This window comes from Phodopus roborovskii, unplaced genomic scaffold (genome assembly GCF_943737965.1).
Source record: "Phodopus roborovskii unplaced genomic scaffold, PHOROB, whole genome shotgun sequence".
In the NCBI taxonomy this organism is placed as follows: Eukaryota; Metazoa; Chordata; class Mammalia; order Rodentia; family Cricetidae; genus Phodopus; species Phodopus roborovskii.
In genome coordinates, this window is record NW_026125537.1 from 2094231 (window position 1) to 2113238 (window position 19008).

Sequence of the window (19008 nt, forward strand, 5' to 3'; positions counted from 1 at the left end):
CACTCATACCTATAAGAAAGAGTTAAGCTATTTCAATTTTATAATTTCATACAGAACTTTAATATTTTAGAAGAAGATAAAAAAAAGTCTCATTTCTTATTTTAAAAAGTTGAATACTTTAGTTTTTATCCGTAAAATGTTACCCTAGGACATGAGTAATATGTAAAAGATAGATACTATGATTTTAATGTATTTTGTATACTTTCATGACTATTACCAAAACAAAGATGCATGCAATTCTCTGTACACAATGGTTCATTCATGCATATTCCAAGTCAGTATGTTTTCTAGAGATCATCACTTAATCAGTTATAATTGATTTTAGCAGATTTTGGACTTCCTGTTAATGGACTCATATTCTTTAGTGTTTTCCTATTTTGATCCATGTATGTGAGGTATTTGTGTTGTATTCTATTTTATTACTTATTCTATTTCATGTTTGTATTAGTATTCTCCTATCTGACTGTATCTCAGTTTATTTCCATACTTGTTTTGTGGCATTGGAGACTGAATCCTGGAGCCTTGCATATGTTAAACAAGTACTCTGTCATTAGGTTATTTCCCCTGTCCAACTGATTTCCATGTATCTATGAAATGACTGTCATAGTAGGTAGTAAAATTCATCTAATTAGACTCAAATTTATGTTCAAGTACCTTATCATTGTTAGTCATTACATTTTTCCTTATTTTCACTCAGTAATATTGATTGCACTGAGAGTGAAAAGTAAACTGACAAGTATTAATGATTCAGAAGCAGGAATTAATCATAAGAATTTAAACTCATAAACATAAGAATTTAAACTCAAATATAAGGGTGCTTTCCAATTAGAGGAAAGGGGGAGTGTGGCCAGAAAGTTTGGATATACAGAGTCGATGGTGAAAATGAAAAACAACCCTTATGACATCTTATCTTCATGGAGTGGTAAGCCTCAGTTCTTTTCAGATGTACAGATGTAAGAAGAAATGAAACAGTTTTTTGTTTTGTTTTGTTTTGTTTTTGGTGGTGGTGGTTCAAGACAGGATTTCTCTGTGTTGCTTTGGAGCCTGTCTCAGAATTTCTTCTGTAGACCAGGCTAGCCTTGAACTGGCAGAGATCTGCCTGCTCCTGCCCCCTGAGTGCTGGGATTAAAGGAGTTCACCACCACTGCCCAGTGAAATTAAACAGTTTTAATTAGCCATAGGAGACTCTGAGAAGCAGATCTGCTGTAGCAGTGGTCCTCAACTTATGGGTCGTGATCCCTTTGGAGTCACATATCAGATATTTACATTATTAATCACAACAGTAGCAAAATTACTGTTATGAAGCAGCAATGAAATAATCTTATGGTTGGGGGCCATCACAACATGAGGAACTGTTTTAAGGTGTCACAGCATTAGGAAGGCTGAGAACCACTGGCTTAGGGAAACATAGAACTATGTGTATGTGGGTAGTGCTGAGGACCTGGTTAAACTAAAAGGTTTGAATCATCACTCATTCAACCAAGGGCTGCTTTGTGAAATAGTCTCTGCAGATAAGCAGTCTGGGCATAGATAAAGGTAATTTTGCAATCCTGGAAATGCACAAGGACTTGAAAGACAGTGGCAGGAGAATAGTAGGAGCAACGGGTATAAAGCAGAACTTACCTAACAAAGGAGACAAAACCAGCCAGCCAGGATGAGAAATTCCTTACAAAAATGAAGAGAAAGTGTATTAGGGAGGAAGATGTGGTAGGAGTAGAGGAGTGGAAACTGTAATCGGATCTATTATTTTAGAAGAAAAATCCATTTTTAGTAAAAGGAAAAAGTATATTGGGTGTCAGTGGGAGAGAGAACTAGGTGGTTGGGAGCTGCAGACAGAGATTAAGATGCTTGCATTTAGTAGTTCAGAATTACTTAGTTTTTTTTTTTTCAAGAGATAAATTTCTAGGTATATGAAATGAATGGCTGGAACAAAGTAAGTAAAAAACAAATGAAGATAGGATGGTCAGGAACATTAGATGCTATTGTTTTTAAATGCTCGTTCCCTTGAACCCTGGCCCAGGCTGGGATTAGAATGAGGTTGGGCTAAATGCTGAGGGCTTTGATGAGAAGAGAATCCTTAGGGCCTGGTAGGTGACAGCAAGACAAGGGTTGCCAGATGGCTGACTTGCACTTGATGGTTAAGTACAAACTAGTAGACAACATAGTAGATTGAGTGATGATATTGTCTTAACTTGATAGCAAGGAGAAGAGTGTTTCCTGGCATGATCTGATATACATTTAAAAGTATTCCAGATGAGTTCTCTCAAGTAGAACTTTCTATAATTCTGGAAATGCTTGCACTGTTAAGATGGTCATCAATAAGTCATAAGTGACTTGTTAACATTGCATTTGCAGAATGATTTAGTATAGTTGGAGATAGCCCAGAAGTAGAATGCTTGCCTTGCCTAGCATGCATAAGGTCTTCACTTCATCTTTAGCACCAAGAAAATAAAAGTGTTAAAGAACTGAACTTTAAACTTTATTTAATTTTACATTAGTAAGTTAAATACAAATAGCTCTGCCTGGTAGTAGCAACCATATTACACAATGCAGCTCTTTACCACTCTATTTTATATCTAAGGACTCGAATCCAGAAATGTTAGATGCTTCACTGTTGACGTGAGACTAGACAAGGTAAATCTGAGTCCAGAATGGTGATTGTAGGACTGAAGAGGGAAAAGTAGATGTGGGGAAAACGATAGTGACATTAATTTGAAATATGAATAGTTGATAATAGTTAATAATACTATTAAAATTTAATGATCTCTAAGCCAAGGATCTTGAGATAAAATAGCTTTAGTAATAATGAAAAAGATAAGAATTTGAGAGAAAGGATGACTTCAGTTGATGAGTCCAAGTTTTTAACATATTTAATAAAAGAGGAAGTATTTTAGATTAAAGAAGATAAGGAGATATCATAAACATAGGACTAGACTAGATTTTTTTTCTGGCTTCCAGCCATACTTATGTCTTTATATCATAGCACATGCTTTATCTATAAACAGATTAATTCTACCTAAATTTTAAAATATTTGAAAAATATTTGCCTTTAGCTTTGCCTTATGAGTGGAGAAATCATTCAAATGTCCCCTCAAATGAGCCTCATCTTTGAAACGATGGACCTTTCACAGGCTTCTGTAAGTTCTTAATATAATAGTATTTTGTTTGTTATTCAAATCAAAATATTTTATTTTGTGTCCTAAAATGGGTTTAACACCAGGGATGACAGATGAATAAGACTCAGTATATGTTTAAAAAAGGATGAGAAGTATGTTAATAAAATAATCCCAACATACACATACTCGCTCTAAGAATCTGGAAGGGACTGGATACCCTTGGAGGCAATGGGGGAGAAAGGCCTTAGAAGGTGTTTGTGTTTGACCTAGTCTTGTGGAAGATTTAAGACGTCTTCAGGGAGATTGGTTAGGATTGGGCATTTCAAATCATGACTGGATGATATATAAACTTGACAAGGTGTAGGATGTCTAAGGACCTGACTGAAAATAGTTTACTGTACAGGGAACATTTTGTGTGTGCTAGTCTGTAGAAACAGGCAGACCCAGGTCATGAATGGATTTAGAAGTACTAGCTGATAATTGTCAGTTAAAGGAAAATCTGCTTTTTCTCCAGCCTGCCACTGTGAGTCGTTGTGGCATGATTTATTTGGAACCTTCACAGTTAGGATGGGAACCACTTGTGACTTCATGGTTGAATTCATTGCAAGGGCCTCTAAGTGAACCAGAGCATCAAAATCTGCTGAAAGGACTTTTCAAATGGCTTGTACCACCTTCTTTAGTATTTCGAAGGAAAAAATGCAAGGTAATAGCACTGTAATTCTCTGACTTACTATGGTTTTTAAAGTTTCTGTTCAGCTTACTTAAATCTACAGTCACTATGCTAAAATGACTAACTAAAACCAGTTTTTTTATTTACCTTTGTTTTATTTATTATATATTTCTTTTGGCCTTGAACTCAATATGTAACTGAGGATGATCTTGAACTTCTGATCCTCCTGCCTCCACCTTCCAAGTTCTGGGATTACAAGCATGTCCCTTCCTTGCCCAGCCTTTTTTGGCTTTATATTGCTTCAATTACAAATTACTTAAAAGGCTAAATTTACTTTAGCTAGAATATTTGTATCAAGCCAAAGTTTCTAGACCTTTAAAAATCCCAATTACCACTCGGGAGGCACAGGAGGGTGGATCTCTGTGAGTTTGAGGCCAGCCTGGTCTACAGAGCTAGTTCCAGGACAGCCTCCAAAACAACACAGAGAAGCCCTGTCTCAAAAAACAAACAAACAAAACATCCCAATTATTTCCTACATTTTAAAAATATTTTAGTTGCTAGAGAGATGGCCCAGTGGTTAAGAATACACACTGTTCTTGTAGAGGAGTCACATTCAGTCCCCAACACCCATGTTGAGTCTATAACTCCAACTCCAGGGGCTCTGGTGACCACCTGCACTCAGATGCACACATGCGTGCACTACAAATCTTTGAGAAATATTTTTATTGTGCCTACAATGTATTCTATAAGTTTAAATGTTATAAAGAACAGATTAATACTGTACCTGTCCTTACCCATTTTTATAAATTGAAATATTTACTTGCAGTTCTTTTCCAAATAAGGAGGAAATTTTTTTAAAAAGTATTTTATCATTTTTCCCTTTGCAGGAACTGATTCCTACAAGTAACATCAATGCAGTTGTCTCTCTCACACGCCTCTTTGAGATACTTCTCTGTAATGTGCTGGAAGTTGAACCCACTAGCAAGCACACTCGTGTTTGGATTATGGTTGGTATTATATTTAAGGTGGTTCTAAGTTAAAAAATAAAATGTGGTTATAGAAAACAATATTTGCATTCGGAAAGACCTTTGTAAGATCCAGCGCAGTTTTTTGATGATTACTGAAGAATAACTGAGGACACTAAGTTAACCTGACCTGCCATTCTGATTCTAAAAACAACTCTAAGGAAAATAAAATATAACATAATTAACTCAAACTGTGCCATTCTTAATGAAAGACCATATGTTGATGGTTCCTTGATTTTTTTTTTTTTTTTTTTTTTTTTTTTTTTTTGCGTTAGTGCTAAGCAGGTATATAGGAGTATAGAAACTAGCTATGATAGACTGGGAGAAGGTATCCAGCCAGATAGGTGGATACAGGCAGAATCCATGGAAGGAGATAGTAGTAGTAGTCCTAGTTAGCTGCTCTCTCGAGTTCAAAGATCAGAGACTATAGCAATCATGGGCAGAAGTTATCAAAGAGAGACAAAAGAAAAATGTAAAAACCTGTGTCCCTGTCTGTGCCTTTCTCCAATCTACCACCTTGTTCATAATGCACTCTACCCTTCCTTTCTTTCCCATTATGTGGCAGTATCAATACCCTCTCTTAAACAAACAAATAAATAAATGCTTCTTAGGCAAGGGAGATTGTTCAGTGAGTCAGGGCACTTGCTGCCAAGATTGACAAGTTTAATCTCTGGAAGTCACATGAGTGGAAAGGAGAGAGTCAACTCCTGTCAGTTGTCAACCGATCTCCACATGTGTGCTTTTGCGCTCGCGCGCGCGCACACACACACACACACACACACAAATAAAATGTAATACAATCTTTTAACTTCGGAAACTCTCTCAGACACCTCAAACACCAGGCTTTTCCTCCTGACAATGCCCTCCTCCTCTCCTCCTTCTCACCTTACAACCTTCACAAATGTGTTATGTGAAGTTTGTTTATACATTCTCTCTTTGAATTTGGAGTTATCTTCTCAGGACTGTCTCTTCACATTCTTCCACAGCTATTACGGTTAGCTTTCATAAAACTATCCCACAAATAGTCCATCTATGTATAATTTTGTGTATTTCCAGAATATTTTTGTTCTCTTGATAAATCCAAACTCCTAACTTTATCAGATGGTTCAGAATCATTTTATAAGACTTATGTAGATTCCTGATTGAAAATTTTGGGGCAATGTTTTTGTTAGCCAGATAAGAAATGTACATACAATAAAAGTTAAAAGCATATTTTCCATTTATACCAATATCCCAGTTATTTATATAATGTATACATATATATGTGTGTGTATGTATAAATATATATGTATGTGTATATATATATATACTCTTTCCTATATATATTTTTATGACAATATTTACAAACTATATTTACTAATTTGCATCTCACTTGCAGTATGTTTTGATTCTTCAATATCAGTGTTACAGAGTTGTATATATCCATGGGTGTGTATGGTATACTCTAAATAACTTGATTCCCAGTTGAAAACAATAGTGATGTAATAAACATTTTTATACATACATTATTTTCACTAGTAGGAATACATTTGAGGATGAATTAAATAGATGTCCCTAGGTCATTTGATGTAGGCATTTAAGTTTTTTATCACTATTGCCAAAGAAATTGTTCTTTATATAATTTAGCTGTACTACACTCTAATTTGTTTATCTGATGATCTTTCTCAGTAATGTGAAGAGGCCTTAATATATTAAATTTTAGTTATTTTTTTCTAAATTGTCTTTAAAAATAATCACTATAAGTTAACCTTTTTTTCACCAACAGGCCTGCTTTATATTCTCTTTGATTTGGTCAGTTGGAGCAAGTTGTGATACAAATGGCCGCCTTGCTTTTGATAATTTTATACGATCAATTGTAACAGGGAGAAATGAAGAAGACCCAATGCCAGACTCTGTGGGTAAATGGGAATGCCCATTTGATGAAAAAGGCCTAGTCTATGACTACATGTATGAGGTATGACCTAAAGTGCATACATAGTAGGAAAAATATAAAACACAAAGCCCTGAGTCACAACTCCGTTGGTGAGATGCTTAGTCCCTTCGTATTTCCCTTTGTAGACTTGTTCTAGTATAGTTTATGATGTTACATGCAACTTTAAATTACTTTTCCACTCCGTGAAAGAATTCATAAAAGCCTTCTTTAAAACAGATATTTAATCAATCATCTTATTCATGCAAATTTTATTTTACAATCATAAGACCTAATTAGAGCCTTGGTTATAATTTTACCTAATTTATAGAAATCTAGAAAGAGACAGGACTCAATCCCAACTAGTAGTGAAGAACTAACTCAGTCATCCAAATCATATAAACACTAAAATTTAATAATATGACCAAAACCAGTTTTGTCTTTATTAGTCATAGAGGAAAGCTAGTGGGATAATCTCTAAAAGTGAATAATCAGTAGACAACAATATAAGCATGTTTTTTAAAAACTGAAAGTAAATATCAAAATATTCAGTTTAAATAGGTAAACATAGTTTCCATTGGGAAAGAGAAAATGGGCATTGAAAACTGTTCTTTTTCTTAATATTTTTGTTTGTTTATTTTTTGTGTTGTTTTTTTGAGACAGGGTTTCTCTGTGTAGCCCTGGCTGTCCTGGAACTCACTGTGTAGACCAGGCTAGCCTTGAACTCAAGGATCTGCCTGCTGCTGCCTCCCGAGTGCTGGGACTAAAGGTGTGTGCCACCACATGCAGCATCTTTTTCTTAATCTAATAAAACTTTTAACTCTAAAATACATGTCTATATAACTTTAATGTGACTCTAAAAGTTTTTAAAAATGATTACTGAGCCAGTGAAATGACAATGAGTAATAACATTTGGCACACAAACACAAGTGCCTGAGTGCTACCATGAGCAGGGAGAGGAGATGACAGATTCCCAACTGTTGTCCTCTGACCTTCATATGCATACCGTGGCACCTGTTTGTCCAATAAAATACAGCAATAAATTTTTAGCATCAGCTATAGTACTGGAGCAGGTCCTAGACTCTGGCTATTTTGCCAGTAATTAACTTTTGTAATTTGATAATAGACCTGGGGAAAGGGAAGAATGATCGGGAAAAGACAATAATGTTTGAGGTTGGTCCTGATTGGAAGACATCAGGACAGCAAGCACACACAGCCAGTGGTTCAAACAAATTTCAAGACTTTTTTTGTTTGTTTGTTTTGTCTTGTTTTTTTGTTTTTGTGTTTTCAAGGTAAGGTTTCTCAGTGCATCCCTGGTGGCCATCCTGAACCAGGCTGGCCTTGAATTCAGAGATATTCACCTGCTTATGCCCGAAGAGTTCTTGAATTAAAAGCATACCCCACCACCAATCAGCATGAGTTTAAAGACTGCAATAGTAAGTTCAACTCTGCTGATTATCTTGGCTGAATATCAGCCTAGGTCAAAAAGCAAAGATGACAAACAAATACAGATGTCTCAAATGATTTTTACTTTTAGTTAAATTATAGCTCATTTTCTTCAAGACATGCAAGATACAAGACCAAAATATAGCAAATTGTACCATAAGTTATACTATAATACTTTGAAATAAATACTTAGCATATGCAAAATGACATATTAAAGGCATTTGGGGAAGATTAGATGCTAAGAGGACAGAAATTCAGCTGGTGGTGCACACCTTTAGTTCCAGCACTCAGAAGGCAGAGGCCGGCGGATCTCTGTGAGTTCAAGGACAGCCTGGTCTACAGAGGGAGCTTCAGGACAGTCATAGCTATGGCTGTCTCAAAAAATAAAGGACATAAATTCTAGATACATTGAGTTTATGATAATGTTTATATCTTTGGATTATCTTTAAAAATTAATTGTATTAACTGGGTGGTAGATTCATGGATGTTTATTTATCTGCTTTATGACTGAAGATATTACATTATTACATACATTTTATGTGATTATAATATTTCATTATAAAGGAGGAAAAGGCTAAAGTTTTTAATTTTGGGAGTTTCATTTAGAGTATTTCAAAATGTTTGTGGATGGGTGTTTTGCCTGCATGTATGTGTGTACTAAGTGTATGCCTGGTGCCTACAGATGTCAGAAGGCATCAGATTTCCCTGGAACTGGAGTTACAGTTGTGAGCTGCCATGTGGGTGCTGGAAATTGAATCTGGGACCATGGAAGAACAGTTGGTGCTCTTAAACACTGAGCCATCTCTCTCTGACTTAGAATTTAAAAAAAACAAAAAACAAAAAACAAAACAAAACAAAAAACAAACAAAAAAAAAAAAAACAAACTTACTTTTCAAACAGACAGTAAAGTCCCTTTTCCAGTGCTGGTCATCGAGGAATACAGGCTCTGGCAGTGAGTGCAAATGGCCTCTCAATATTATCTCAAGTTACAGATCCTTACTGCATCAGCTGTCTGCTGCCCATTCATATTTATTCTTCTATAAAATGCACGTTTCAAAGCTGGGCGGTGGTGGCGCACGCCTTTAATCCCAGCACTTGGGAAGCAGAGGCAAGTGAATCTCTGCAAGTTCAAGACCAGCCTGCTCTACGACGAGACTGAGTTCCAGGACAGCCTCCAAAGCCACAGAGAAACCCTGTCTTGAAAAACAAAAATAACAACAACATCAACAAAAAAAAAAAAAAAAAAAAAAAGAAAAGAAAAGAAAACCCACACATGAACTGCACATTTCTGTCCTTTACCCATCTTTCGACTAAGTTAACTTTTCCTTGTGAATAGGCAAAACATCATTGTGTTACAGTTGTTATATTTTATCTAAGGGCTCAAATGGTGTAAGTGTTGAACAGTTTCTTTCAGATGTAACAAATGCATAGTTATAATATTTTAAAACATTTTCTCTTATAGTTAAAAAACCGAGGTCACTGGCTACATTGGAATGAATTAATTAAAAGTTCCAATTTAGAAGACAAACGTGCCAAGATTCAAGATATCATAGTCCCTACAATGGACACAATTAGATATACTTTCCTAATGGATTTGAGTATTACCTATGCAAAGTAAGAAACTCTACTGTAAATGTGAATTCTAAATATAACAGTACCATTCTAATAAAATGGTAGCATTTTTAAAAAGTAAACTTTGAGATCATCGAGTTTCAGGAGTTTCAGGCTACTGAGTGAGACCATAGCTGGGAGCTAATTAACATGTCCCAAAATGGCTGGGAGCTAATTAATGTGTTTTAAATGATATCTGTTGTTATTGGAACACCTAGAATTCAGCTTTCTTATTACTCACTCCAAAGTTTTAACACACCATAGTTCATTGTCTCTTAAGTCACCAAAAAGGCACTTACAGTGTTATTCTTGAAAAGCTACATACTCTGGGATGGGAAAATGGCTCAGTCAGTGAAGTGTTTACTTTAGAAGCCTGTGGAACCAGACTCCATATAAAAAGCAATGGGCATGGTGGTACAGACTTGTAGTTACAGCCATGGCAAGATAGGCACAACCTTGAAAGAATATGGGCCAGCTAGCCTGGCCTTCGTGGCAAGTTCCAGGCCAGTGAGGGACCCTGTCTCAAACAAAAGGTGGAAAGTTGTCTCTGAACCATGGTTGTCTCTGAACTCCACATATATGTTGTACCCATGCGTGCCTACACATACATATGCATTCATACAACCCACAACCCCTCCACAAATCTGTGGATTTTACATGTAGCATCAATGTCTCAGACTAGTAGGGCAGTAACCTTTTAGAGAATGTACCTATCTCTGCTTCTCATTTCACAGTAGGAATGCTGGGATTACAGACACCAGCTACCAGGTCCATTTGTTACATGGGTTCCAGGTATCCAAACTCAGGTCATCAGGCTTGCAAAGCAAGTGCTTTTATCTGCTGAGCCATCTCCTTGGCCCTACCTCTACTGGTCTTTCATGAACAATTATATGCATGTGGAGTTTTAGATAGAAATGACTTGACTACTACTTGAAGACTTTTAAATACTTGAGTTTCTTTCCATAAAAAAATGTTTTCATAATTTCTTTCCTTTTGAATTATGTTATTCATTGTTTTTATAAAGGCCACTGCTTTTTGTGGGTCCAACCGGTACAGGAAAGTCAGTGTATGTGAAGGATAAACTAATGAATCACTTGGAAAAAGACAAGTATTTTCCTTTCTATGTTAATTTCTCTGCACGGACCAGTGCTAATCAGGTTCAGGTTAGTATAAAGCCAGAAACTTGGGTTTATAATTACTATACTTTATCTTATTTGGTAAATATTAAAATATTTAAAGCTATGTGTTAAACATACAACTTTTTAAATCTATGAATCAAAAGATAACACTTTTACATTAGCCCTTTATTAACATTTGTCACTGTTTTTGACTTGATAAGCAATGATTGATTTAACTGGAGAAGAAAGTGTAAGAGACTCATGCATGTGTATTAAGAGTAGTGGGTGGGCATAGGAGACTATCCAGTTCTTTCTGTATTCTTCTTTGTGACTTTTAGAAATATTTGCTGCTCTCTTGATTGGTCCAACAAATCTATTACATGACCTTCTTTTGCCCTAAATGTAGCAAGCTTAAGCATTTCAAGAAACCTCTTATTATTGCCACATTCAGCATCTGTTCCTAAATTTGTGCCTATTTATTGTCCCCACCCCTATTTCTGTTGTTTTCAGCCAATAGATTTCCCTTAACTTTAAAGTCCTGCAAAGTTAGAATACTGTAAAATTTCCAAATAAAATAATTTTGATATTCAGTTTTACAATGGACAAGCAAGTTTAAAAATTACCAGAAATATTTAAAAAACATATACATTTATGTTGGCTATAAATATCCAACAAAGGTTTGGAACATTAATGTCTTTAAACCCTTAGGTAAAGGAGTATCAAGTGTGAAAAGCATTATAGAATTACACATGTATATATGTAATGCAAGCATGACATGTAAATGCTTGTTATAATTGTAAGTACAGAGAAAGGTTTCAACAGATGTTATTTGAAATGATGTTGAATTTAAAGTTTCGTATCAATTTAAGTAAGAGTAACTCAGTAATTACACACATAACATTATTTCCTCTCAAAGACTGTTCAATCCTTTTTTTCTGATGTTAATTTTTTATATTAAATTATTGACTAATTAAACAAATGGTAGCTGCTACTGGTGTACCATGGATACTGGTACCATAGACCTTAATATTGACTTAAACAATGGTGATAACAGTAAGTTTAAAATACTGCCATCAGTAAATATACCTTTCTTTTTAAATTTTTAGAACATCATTATGGCTAGATTGGACAAAAGGCGCAAGGGAGTATTTGGACCACCCATGGGAAAGAAGTGTATAGTGTTTATAGATGATATGAATATGCCTTCATTGGAGAAATATGGAGCCCAACCTCCTATTGAGTTATTACGACAGTTTTTTGATTGTGGACATTGGTAAATAATTTAATTGAAGTCTTTTTTCTGTTTTCTTTATTCTTCTCTCGTACAGTATATCCATCCCTACCACAGCCTCTTCTCCCTCCACTCCTCTCAGACCCCCCCCCCCCATCTTCCTCTGCTCCAGATCCACTCCTCTTCTGTTTTCCTTCAGAAAAGAGCAGGCCTCCCAGGAATGTCAACCATACACTGCATAACAAGCTGCAATAAGACTATGGCCAGACCCTCATATCAAGGCAGGGTGAAGCAACAAATGAGGAGAAGGAAAGAGGTCCCAGGAGCAGGCAAAAGAGTCATAGACACTCCCACTCCCACTGTTAGGAGCCCCACAAAACTCCCTGGCTAACAACCATAGCACATGTGCAGAGGACACATGCAGACCCATGCAGACTCTGTGACTGCTGCTTCAGTCTCTGTGAGCCCCTATGAGCCCTGCTTAGTTGGATTCTGTGGGCTGTGTTTTCCTGGTGTCCTTGACCCCTCTGGCTCCTACAGTCCTTCTCCCTTATCTTTCCTGGGGTTTCCTAAACTCTGCCTAATGTCTGGCTGTGTGTCTCAGTATCTGCTCCTATCAGCTGTCACTCTCTGTCTGTCTCTCTGTCTCTCTCTGTCTCTCTGTCTCTCTCTCTCTGCCAGTTGTGTTTGGTTCTATCCTAGGTCTCTGAGCCATCTAGCTCCCAGTTTTCCAGTTCCTGACCATCTAGGTAATGTCAAGCATGGATTCCCTCTTGTGACCTGGGCCACTCCAAATTTTGAGCCACCATTACCCCAGAACTTCAAGCAGGACAGGTTATAGATCTCAGATTTTGTGGCTTTGTTAGTGTCCCAGTCCTACCACTGGAAGTTTTGCCTGGTTATAGAAGATGGCAAGTTCAGGTTTTATATTCTTCATCACTAGGAGTCCTCACTAGGGCCACCCTCATAGATTCCAAGATGTTTCCATGGCACTAGGTTTCCACATAACCCTCCCAAGTGCCCCCCAAATTCCAATAATCTCTTCCTCTATCCCTCCCTTCTCCACTTGATCCCTCCTGTTCCCATACCCAACCACCCACAGTCCACACATAATCTATTATATTTCCTTTTCCCAGAGAGGTCCATTCTTTCTCCCTTAGAACTCTTCTTGTTACTTAGCCTCTCAGAGTCTGTGAATTGGTGGGATTATTCATTGCTTAGCAGTTAATATCCACTTATAAATGAGTATATATCATGTTTATCTTTCTAGGTCTAGGTTGCCTTGCTCTGGATGATTTTTTTTTTAAGTTTTATCCATTTGCCTGCAAATTTCATGATGTCATTTATTTTTAACAGTGGAGTAATACTCCGTTGTGTAAATGCATCACATTTTTAAAATCCATTCTTCAGTTGAGGGATATCTAGGTTGTTTCTGGTTTCTGGATATTATGAATAAAGCCTCTGTGAGCATAGTCAAACAAGTGTCCTTGTGGTAGGAAGGAACATCCTTTACATATATGCCCAGGAGTGGTATAACTGGGTCTTGAGGTAAATCAATTCCCAATTTTCTGAGGAACTGCCATATTGATTTCCATAGTGGCTATATAGGTTTGTACTCCCACCAACAATGGAGGAAAGTTCCCCTTGTTCCACATCCTGGTCAGTATGTGCTGTCAATTGGGTTATTTATCTTAGCCTTCTGACAGGTTTAAGATGGCATCTCAAAGTAGTTTTGATTTGCATTTCTGATGGTTAAGGATTTTGAATATTTGTTTCCAGTCATTTGAGATTCCTCTATTGAGAATTCTCTGTTTATATCTGTACCCCATTTTTAAAATTGAATCATTTGGTTTGTTGATGTCTTGAGTTCTTTATATATTTCAGAGATTAGTCTTTTATTGGATGTAGAGTTGATGAAAATATTTTCCCATTCTATAGGCTTCCATTTTGTCCTATTGACTGTGTCCTTTGCCTTATAAAAACTTTTCAGTTCCATGAGGTTTCATTTATTAATTGTCAATCTTAGCACCTGGGTGACTGGTGTTCTGTTCAGGAAATTGTCTCCTGTGCCAATGAGTTCAGGGCTATTCCCTGCTTTCTCTTCTATCAGATTCAGTGTGTCTGGTTTTATGTTGAAGTATTTGATCCATTTGGACTTGGATTTTGTACAGGGTGATGAATGTGGATGTACTGATTAGGATTTCTTTGAAGCTTTGCATTTCTGTAATGGAGCCCTCTCTGAATGCAAAATATATAGGTAATATTTAGACGACATTGTTAGTGCACGCTGAAGATAGAACCCAGATGGTAAGAAGACCAGGACTTCACCATAAGCAGAGTGTTGAAACTGAGACATTGCTCTAAGAATAAAAGGACACCAAGCACAATCCAGACTCATCCTAGGTGAAGTAGAACAGTCACCCCTAACTATAACCAGATACAAGTATGATGTAGCAACACTTTCAGAGTTCTGGTTTTGAAGAAAGAGAGAACTTATAGAATCAAATTGTAAGGAAGCATGGAAAGGGAAAGGCAGGGGAAGGGGAGCAGATTCAGCATACCTGAAAGGAGGAGTAGAATATTTTTTTCTACTTGAAACATTATCTAGAGTACTTAATCCCTTTACAGAATCTAAAACTAAGATTAAATTTCTAAGGCTATCTGTGCCTCATTCTGTATTCTTTTCTGTCTTTGTGTATTTTTTTCCAGGTATGACCTTAAGGACACCAGTAAAATCACACTGGTTGACATAGAGCTGATAGCAGCAATGGGTCCCCCAGGTGGTGGAAGGAATGCAGTCACTCCCCGTTTTATTCGACATTTCAACATCTGCACTATCAATTCTTTCAGTGATGAAACTATGGTCCGAATTTTTTCATCAATCGTGGCCTTCTACCTTAGGTCTCGTGAATTTTCTCCAGAGTACTTTATAGTTGGACATCAAATAGTCAATGGGACTATGGAGGTGAGCAAGTAATGCAATGTAAGATGTGTTAGTATCAGATACTAGCCCTACATGGTCTTCTTAAAAATCGTCATTCCCTTGGTGGTCTTTGGTTTCCATTATCAGAGATCCTGTTCAGACAGTTTAAGAGCAGGAAAATCATAGATTCTGAAAGCAGAGAATCTGACTGGAGTTGAGCCTTGGCTGCTATCCCTAGCTGGATATCCTAAAACAAGCAATTTGACCTTTTGGAGGCCCAATGTGTGACCATTGAAATGACATATAATACATGTTTTCTAAGCTTATTGTAAGGAATTTGCCCATAACCAGTACCCTCTCCCATCCTACCCACCCCCACTCCACAGGGAGGGTGATGCCTTCCAGGAGGGATCATCAAAATCTGTCAAGTCATTTGGAGTAGGGACTAGACCTTCTCTCCTGCCTCTAGGCTAAGGGAGTAACCCTCCATGGGGAATGTGCTCCCAAAGTCCATTTGTGCACCAGGGATACATCCTGGTTCCACTGTCAGAGGTCCCCTAGACTGCCCAGGCCTTCTGAAACCCATGTTCAGGGTCTGAGTCGGTCCACTGCTGGTTTCCCAGCTATCAGTCTGGGGGTCCATTAGCTCCCTCTTGTTCAGGTCAGCTGTCTCTGTGAGTTTCTGTAGCCTGGTCTTGACCCCTTTTCTTATCACTCCTCCCTCTCTGCAATAGGAGTTCAGCTCAGTGTTTAGCCGTGGGTGTCTGCTTCTGTTTCCATCAGCTACTAGATGAGGATTCTATGATGGCATATAAGTTAGTTATCAATCTCATTATCAGGGAAGGGCATTTAAGGTAGCCTTTCCAGTGTTTCTCAGATTGTTAGTTGGGATCATCCTTGTAGGTCTCTGGACATTTCTCTAGAGTCAGTTTTATCCTGTGTCTTTTTATAGATGAATTGAGCCCATTGATACTAAGATATACTAATGACCAGCGATTATTAATTCCTGTTATTTTTCAGTGGTAGTGTTTGTATGTTTCCATTCTTTGGGATTTGCTGGTGTGAGGTTATCTATTGCCTTTGTTTTCGTGGGTGCAGCTAACTTCCTTGGGTTGGAGTTTTCCTTCTAGTACCTTCTGTAAGACTGGATTTGTGGATAGGTATTGTTTAAATCTGGTTTTGTCATGGAATATCTTTTCTCCATCTATGGTGATTGAAAGCTTTGTTGGGTATAGTAGTCTGGGCTGGTCTCTTAGTGTCTACAGCATTTCTGTCCAGGACCTCTTGGCTTTCAGAGTTTCCACTGAGAAGTCGAATGTAATTCTGATAGGTCTCCTTTTATATGTTACTTGGCCTTTTTCCTTTGCATCTCTTAATATTCTTTGTTCTGTATGTTTAGTAGTTTGATTATTATATGTCAAGGGGACTTGTTTGTTTGTTTGGTCCAGCCTGAATATGGGTGTTCTGTAAGCTTGTTATACCTTCATAAGCTTATCTTCCATTAGATTGTGAAAGTTTTCTTCTATTATTTTGCTGAATATATTTTCTGTGCCTTTGAGCTGGAGTTCTCCTTCTATCCCTATTATCCTTAGGTTTTGTCTTTCATGGTGTCCGAGATCTCCTGGATGTTTTGTGTTAAGAATTTGTTGGATTTAACAGTTCATTTGACTGATGAATCTATTTCCTCTATTGTATCTTCAACTCCTGAGATTATCTTTTCCATCTCTTGTATTCTGTTGGCTATGCTTACATCTGTAGTTTCTGTTCATTTACTCAGATTTTCCATTTCCAGAATTCCCTCAGTTTGTGTTTTCTTTATTGCCTCTATTTTAGTTTTCAAGTCTTGAACTGTTTGCTTCACCTGTTTGTTTTCTCTCAGTTTTCTTGGCTTCCTTTAAGATATTTATTGATTTCTTCCAATTTTTATTTGTCTCTTCCTCCATTTCTTTAAGGGAATTTTTCATTTTCTTTTTCAGAGTTTCTACCATCTTCATAAAATTATATTTAGTCGTTTTCTTCTGCCTCTTCTGGGTTAGGATGTTCAGGTCTTCCTGTTGTAGGACCACTAAGTTCTGGTGTTGCCATATAGCTCTTCAGGTTTTTAAGTGTATTATTCTTTGTGTGTGTGGGGGGGGGGGTTGAGACAGAGTTTGTCTGTAGACCAGGCTGGCCTCAAACTCTCCCTCCTGAGTGCTGGGACTAAAGGCATGTGCCACCACCCCTCAACTGTCAAATGTATTCTTGCATTGCTTCCTACCTATCTCTTTCTCCAATTGGTGCAGGCAATGTCTTTGCCTATTGATCCAATCCTTGTAGTCATTGTCTCAGGGACCCTCTCTTGGATTGCTCATTGCAATTGCTGTCTGTGTCTCAGGAAGCTCTCTTATTCCACTCTGTGCAGTTGTTGTCTGTGCCTCAGAGAGCCTGAGGTCATGGGGGATGGGTGGGTTTGGGGCCTGAGTGGGACTTGTAGATTCCAGGTTTCAATGGGGGTGTGCTGGAGTAGCCTGCCTGCAGGAGGCTGCCCACTGACTGGCTAGTGCAGCTGAGGTGGGTGGGGCACATTTTTCTTTTTATTTATTCTTTCATACAATACATCCCAATTGTGACCTTTCCTCTCTCTGTTCCTCCCAGCCTTACTACTTCCCCTCTTCCCTAGATCCACTACTCCTCCATTTTTCTCAGAAAAGAGCAGGCCTCCAAGGGGTATCAACCAAACATAGCATAACAAAATGCAATAAGACTACAAACAAGACCTCATATTAAGACTGGATGAAACAACCCAGGAGGAGGGAAGAGGTTCCAAGAGCAAGAAAAAGAGTTACAGACACTCCCACTCCCACTGTTAGGGGTCCCATAAAACCCCCAAGCTAACAACCATAACATAACATACCTAGTGCAGACCCATGCAGGCTGTGACTGCTACTTCAGTCTCTGTGAATCCCTATGAGGCCTGCTTAGTTGATTCTGTGAGCTGTGTTCTCCTGGTGTCCTTGACCCCCTCTGGCTCCTATAGTCCTTCCTTCCCCTCTTCTGTGAGGTTCCCTGAGCTCTGCTCAATGTTTGGCATTGAGCTGCTGGAGGAAGCTTCTTTGATGTATGCTAGGACTGATCTGGTCTTCTGGCTCTAATTTTTTTTTTAAAGAAAAGAAACATAACAGTTTATATACGCATTGCTTTTACTCAGACCACACACACTGCAGTGAAAAACTAGAGCATTCAAGAGTGAGTGTAAAAAAAGTTATGTTTTTAGTCAAAGAACACCTTCTGACTTGTTCATGATGTGTTACCTGCCCTCACTCATAAGCCAGAACCAGACTCATATCAAGTGTTGAAAGGGAAAATAATGCACTCAAAGGTGATTTAGTGATAATCTCAGCCAACTAAGCTCTCCAGAATCTTAATAAAGAGAGGATATGCCCACAGTGACTTCCTTCCTTCCAATAGGCCACACCTTGTAGTTTCTTCGGTCTCTTGAAAATTCACTGTGCTACAACCCATCATCAAATCAGAGCCCAGGATCTAATCTCTTCCCAAAGCCCATCATCTGCCACTCAAGCCTTTAATATGAGAGCCTTTGGTGGGAGCCTTTGAGATTCCAACCATACTGATTTGTTGCATTATTTCTTCACAGATATATAAGCAATCTATGGAAAATCTTTTGCCCACTCCTGCCAAATCTCATTATACTTTCAATTTGCGTGATTTCTCACGTGTCATCCGGGGCTGCTTGCTCATTGAGAGAGATTCTGTAGAGAGCAAGCATACTATGATCCGCCTGTTTGTGCATGAGGTACTCCGTGTGTTTTATGATCGCCTCATTAACGATGAAGATCGAAACTGGCTCTTCAAATTAATTAAAACTGTTATAAAGGACCACTTTAAGGAGCCATTTGATACTCTCTTTTATCATCTGCGAAAAGAGAATGCTCCAGTAAGTATATTTAGTAATTTAAAAT

The 19008-nt window shown here is 37.7% G+C and overlaps 1 protein-coding gene across 1 annotated transcript in view; it reads left to right on the forward strand.

Moving 5' to 3' along the window:
• Dnah12 (dynein axonemal heavy chain 12) overlaps positions 1–19008 on the forward strand; it is a 180611-nt gene that overhangs the window by 78062 nt on the left and 83541 nt on the right. Inside the window, exons 32-40 of the mRNA XM_051176738.1 lie at positions 3054–3137; positions 3631–3819; positions 4674–4793; positions 6577–6765; positions 9629–9780; positions 10802–10940; positions 12002–12168; positions 14836–15091; positions 18684–18983. Coding sequence (XP_051032695.1) covers positions 3054–3137; positions 3631–3819; positions 4674–4793; positions 6577–6765; positions 9629–9780; positions 10802–10940; positions 12002–12168; positions 14836–15091; positions 18684–18983 — 1596 coding nt within the window. The remainder of the gene's footprint in view (positions 1–3053; positions 3138–3630; positions 3820–4673; positions 4794–6576; positions 6766–9628; positions 9781–10801; positions 10941–12001; positions 12169–14835; positions 15092–18683; positions 18984–19008) is intronic.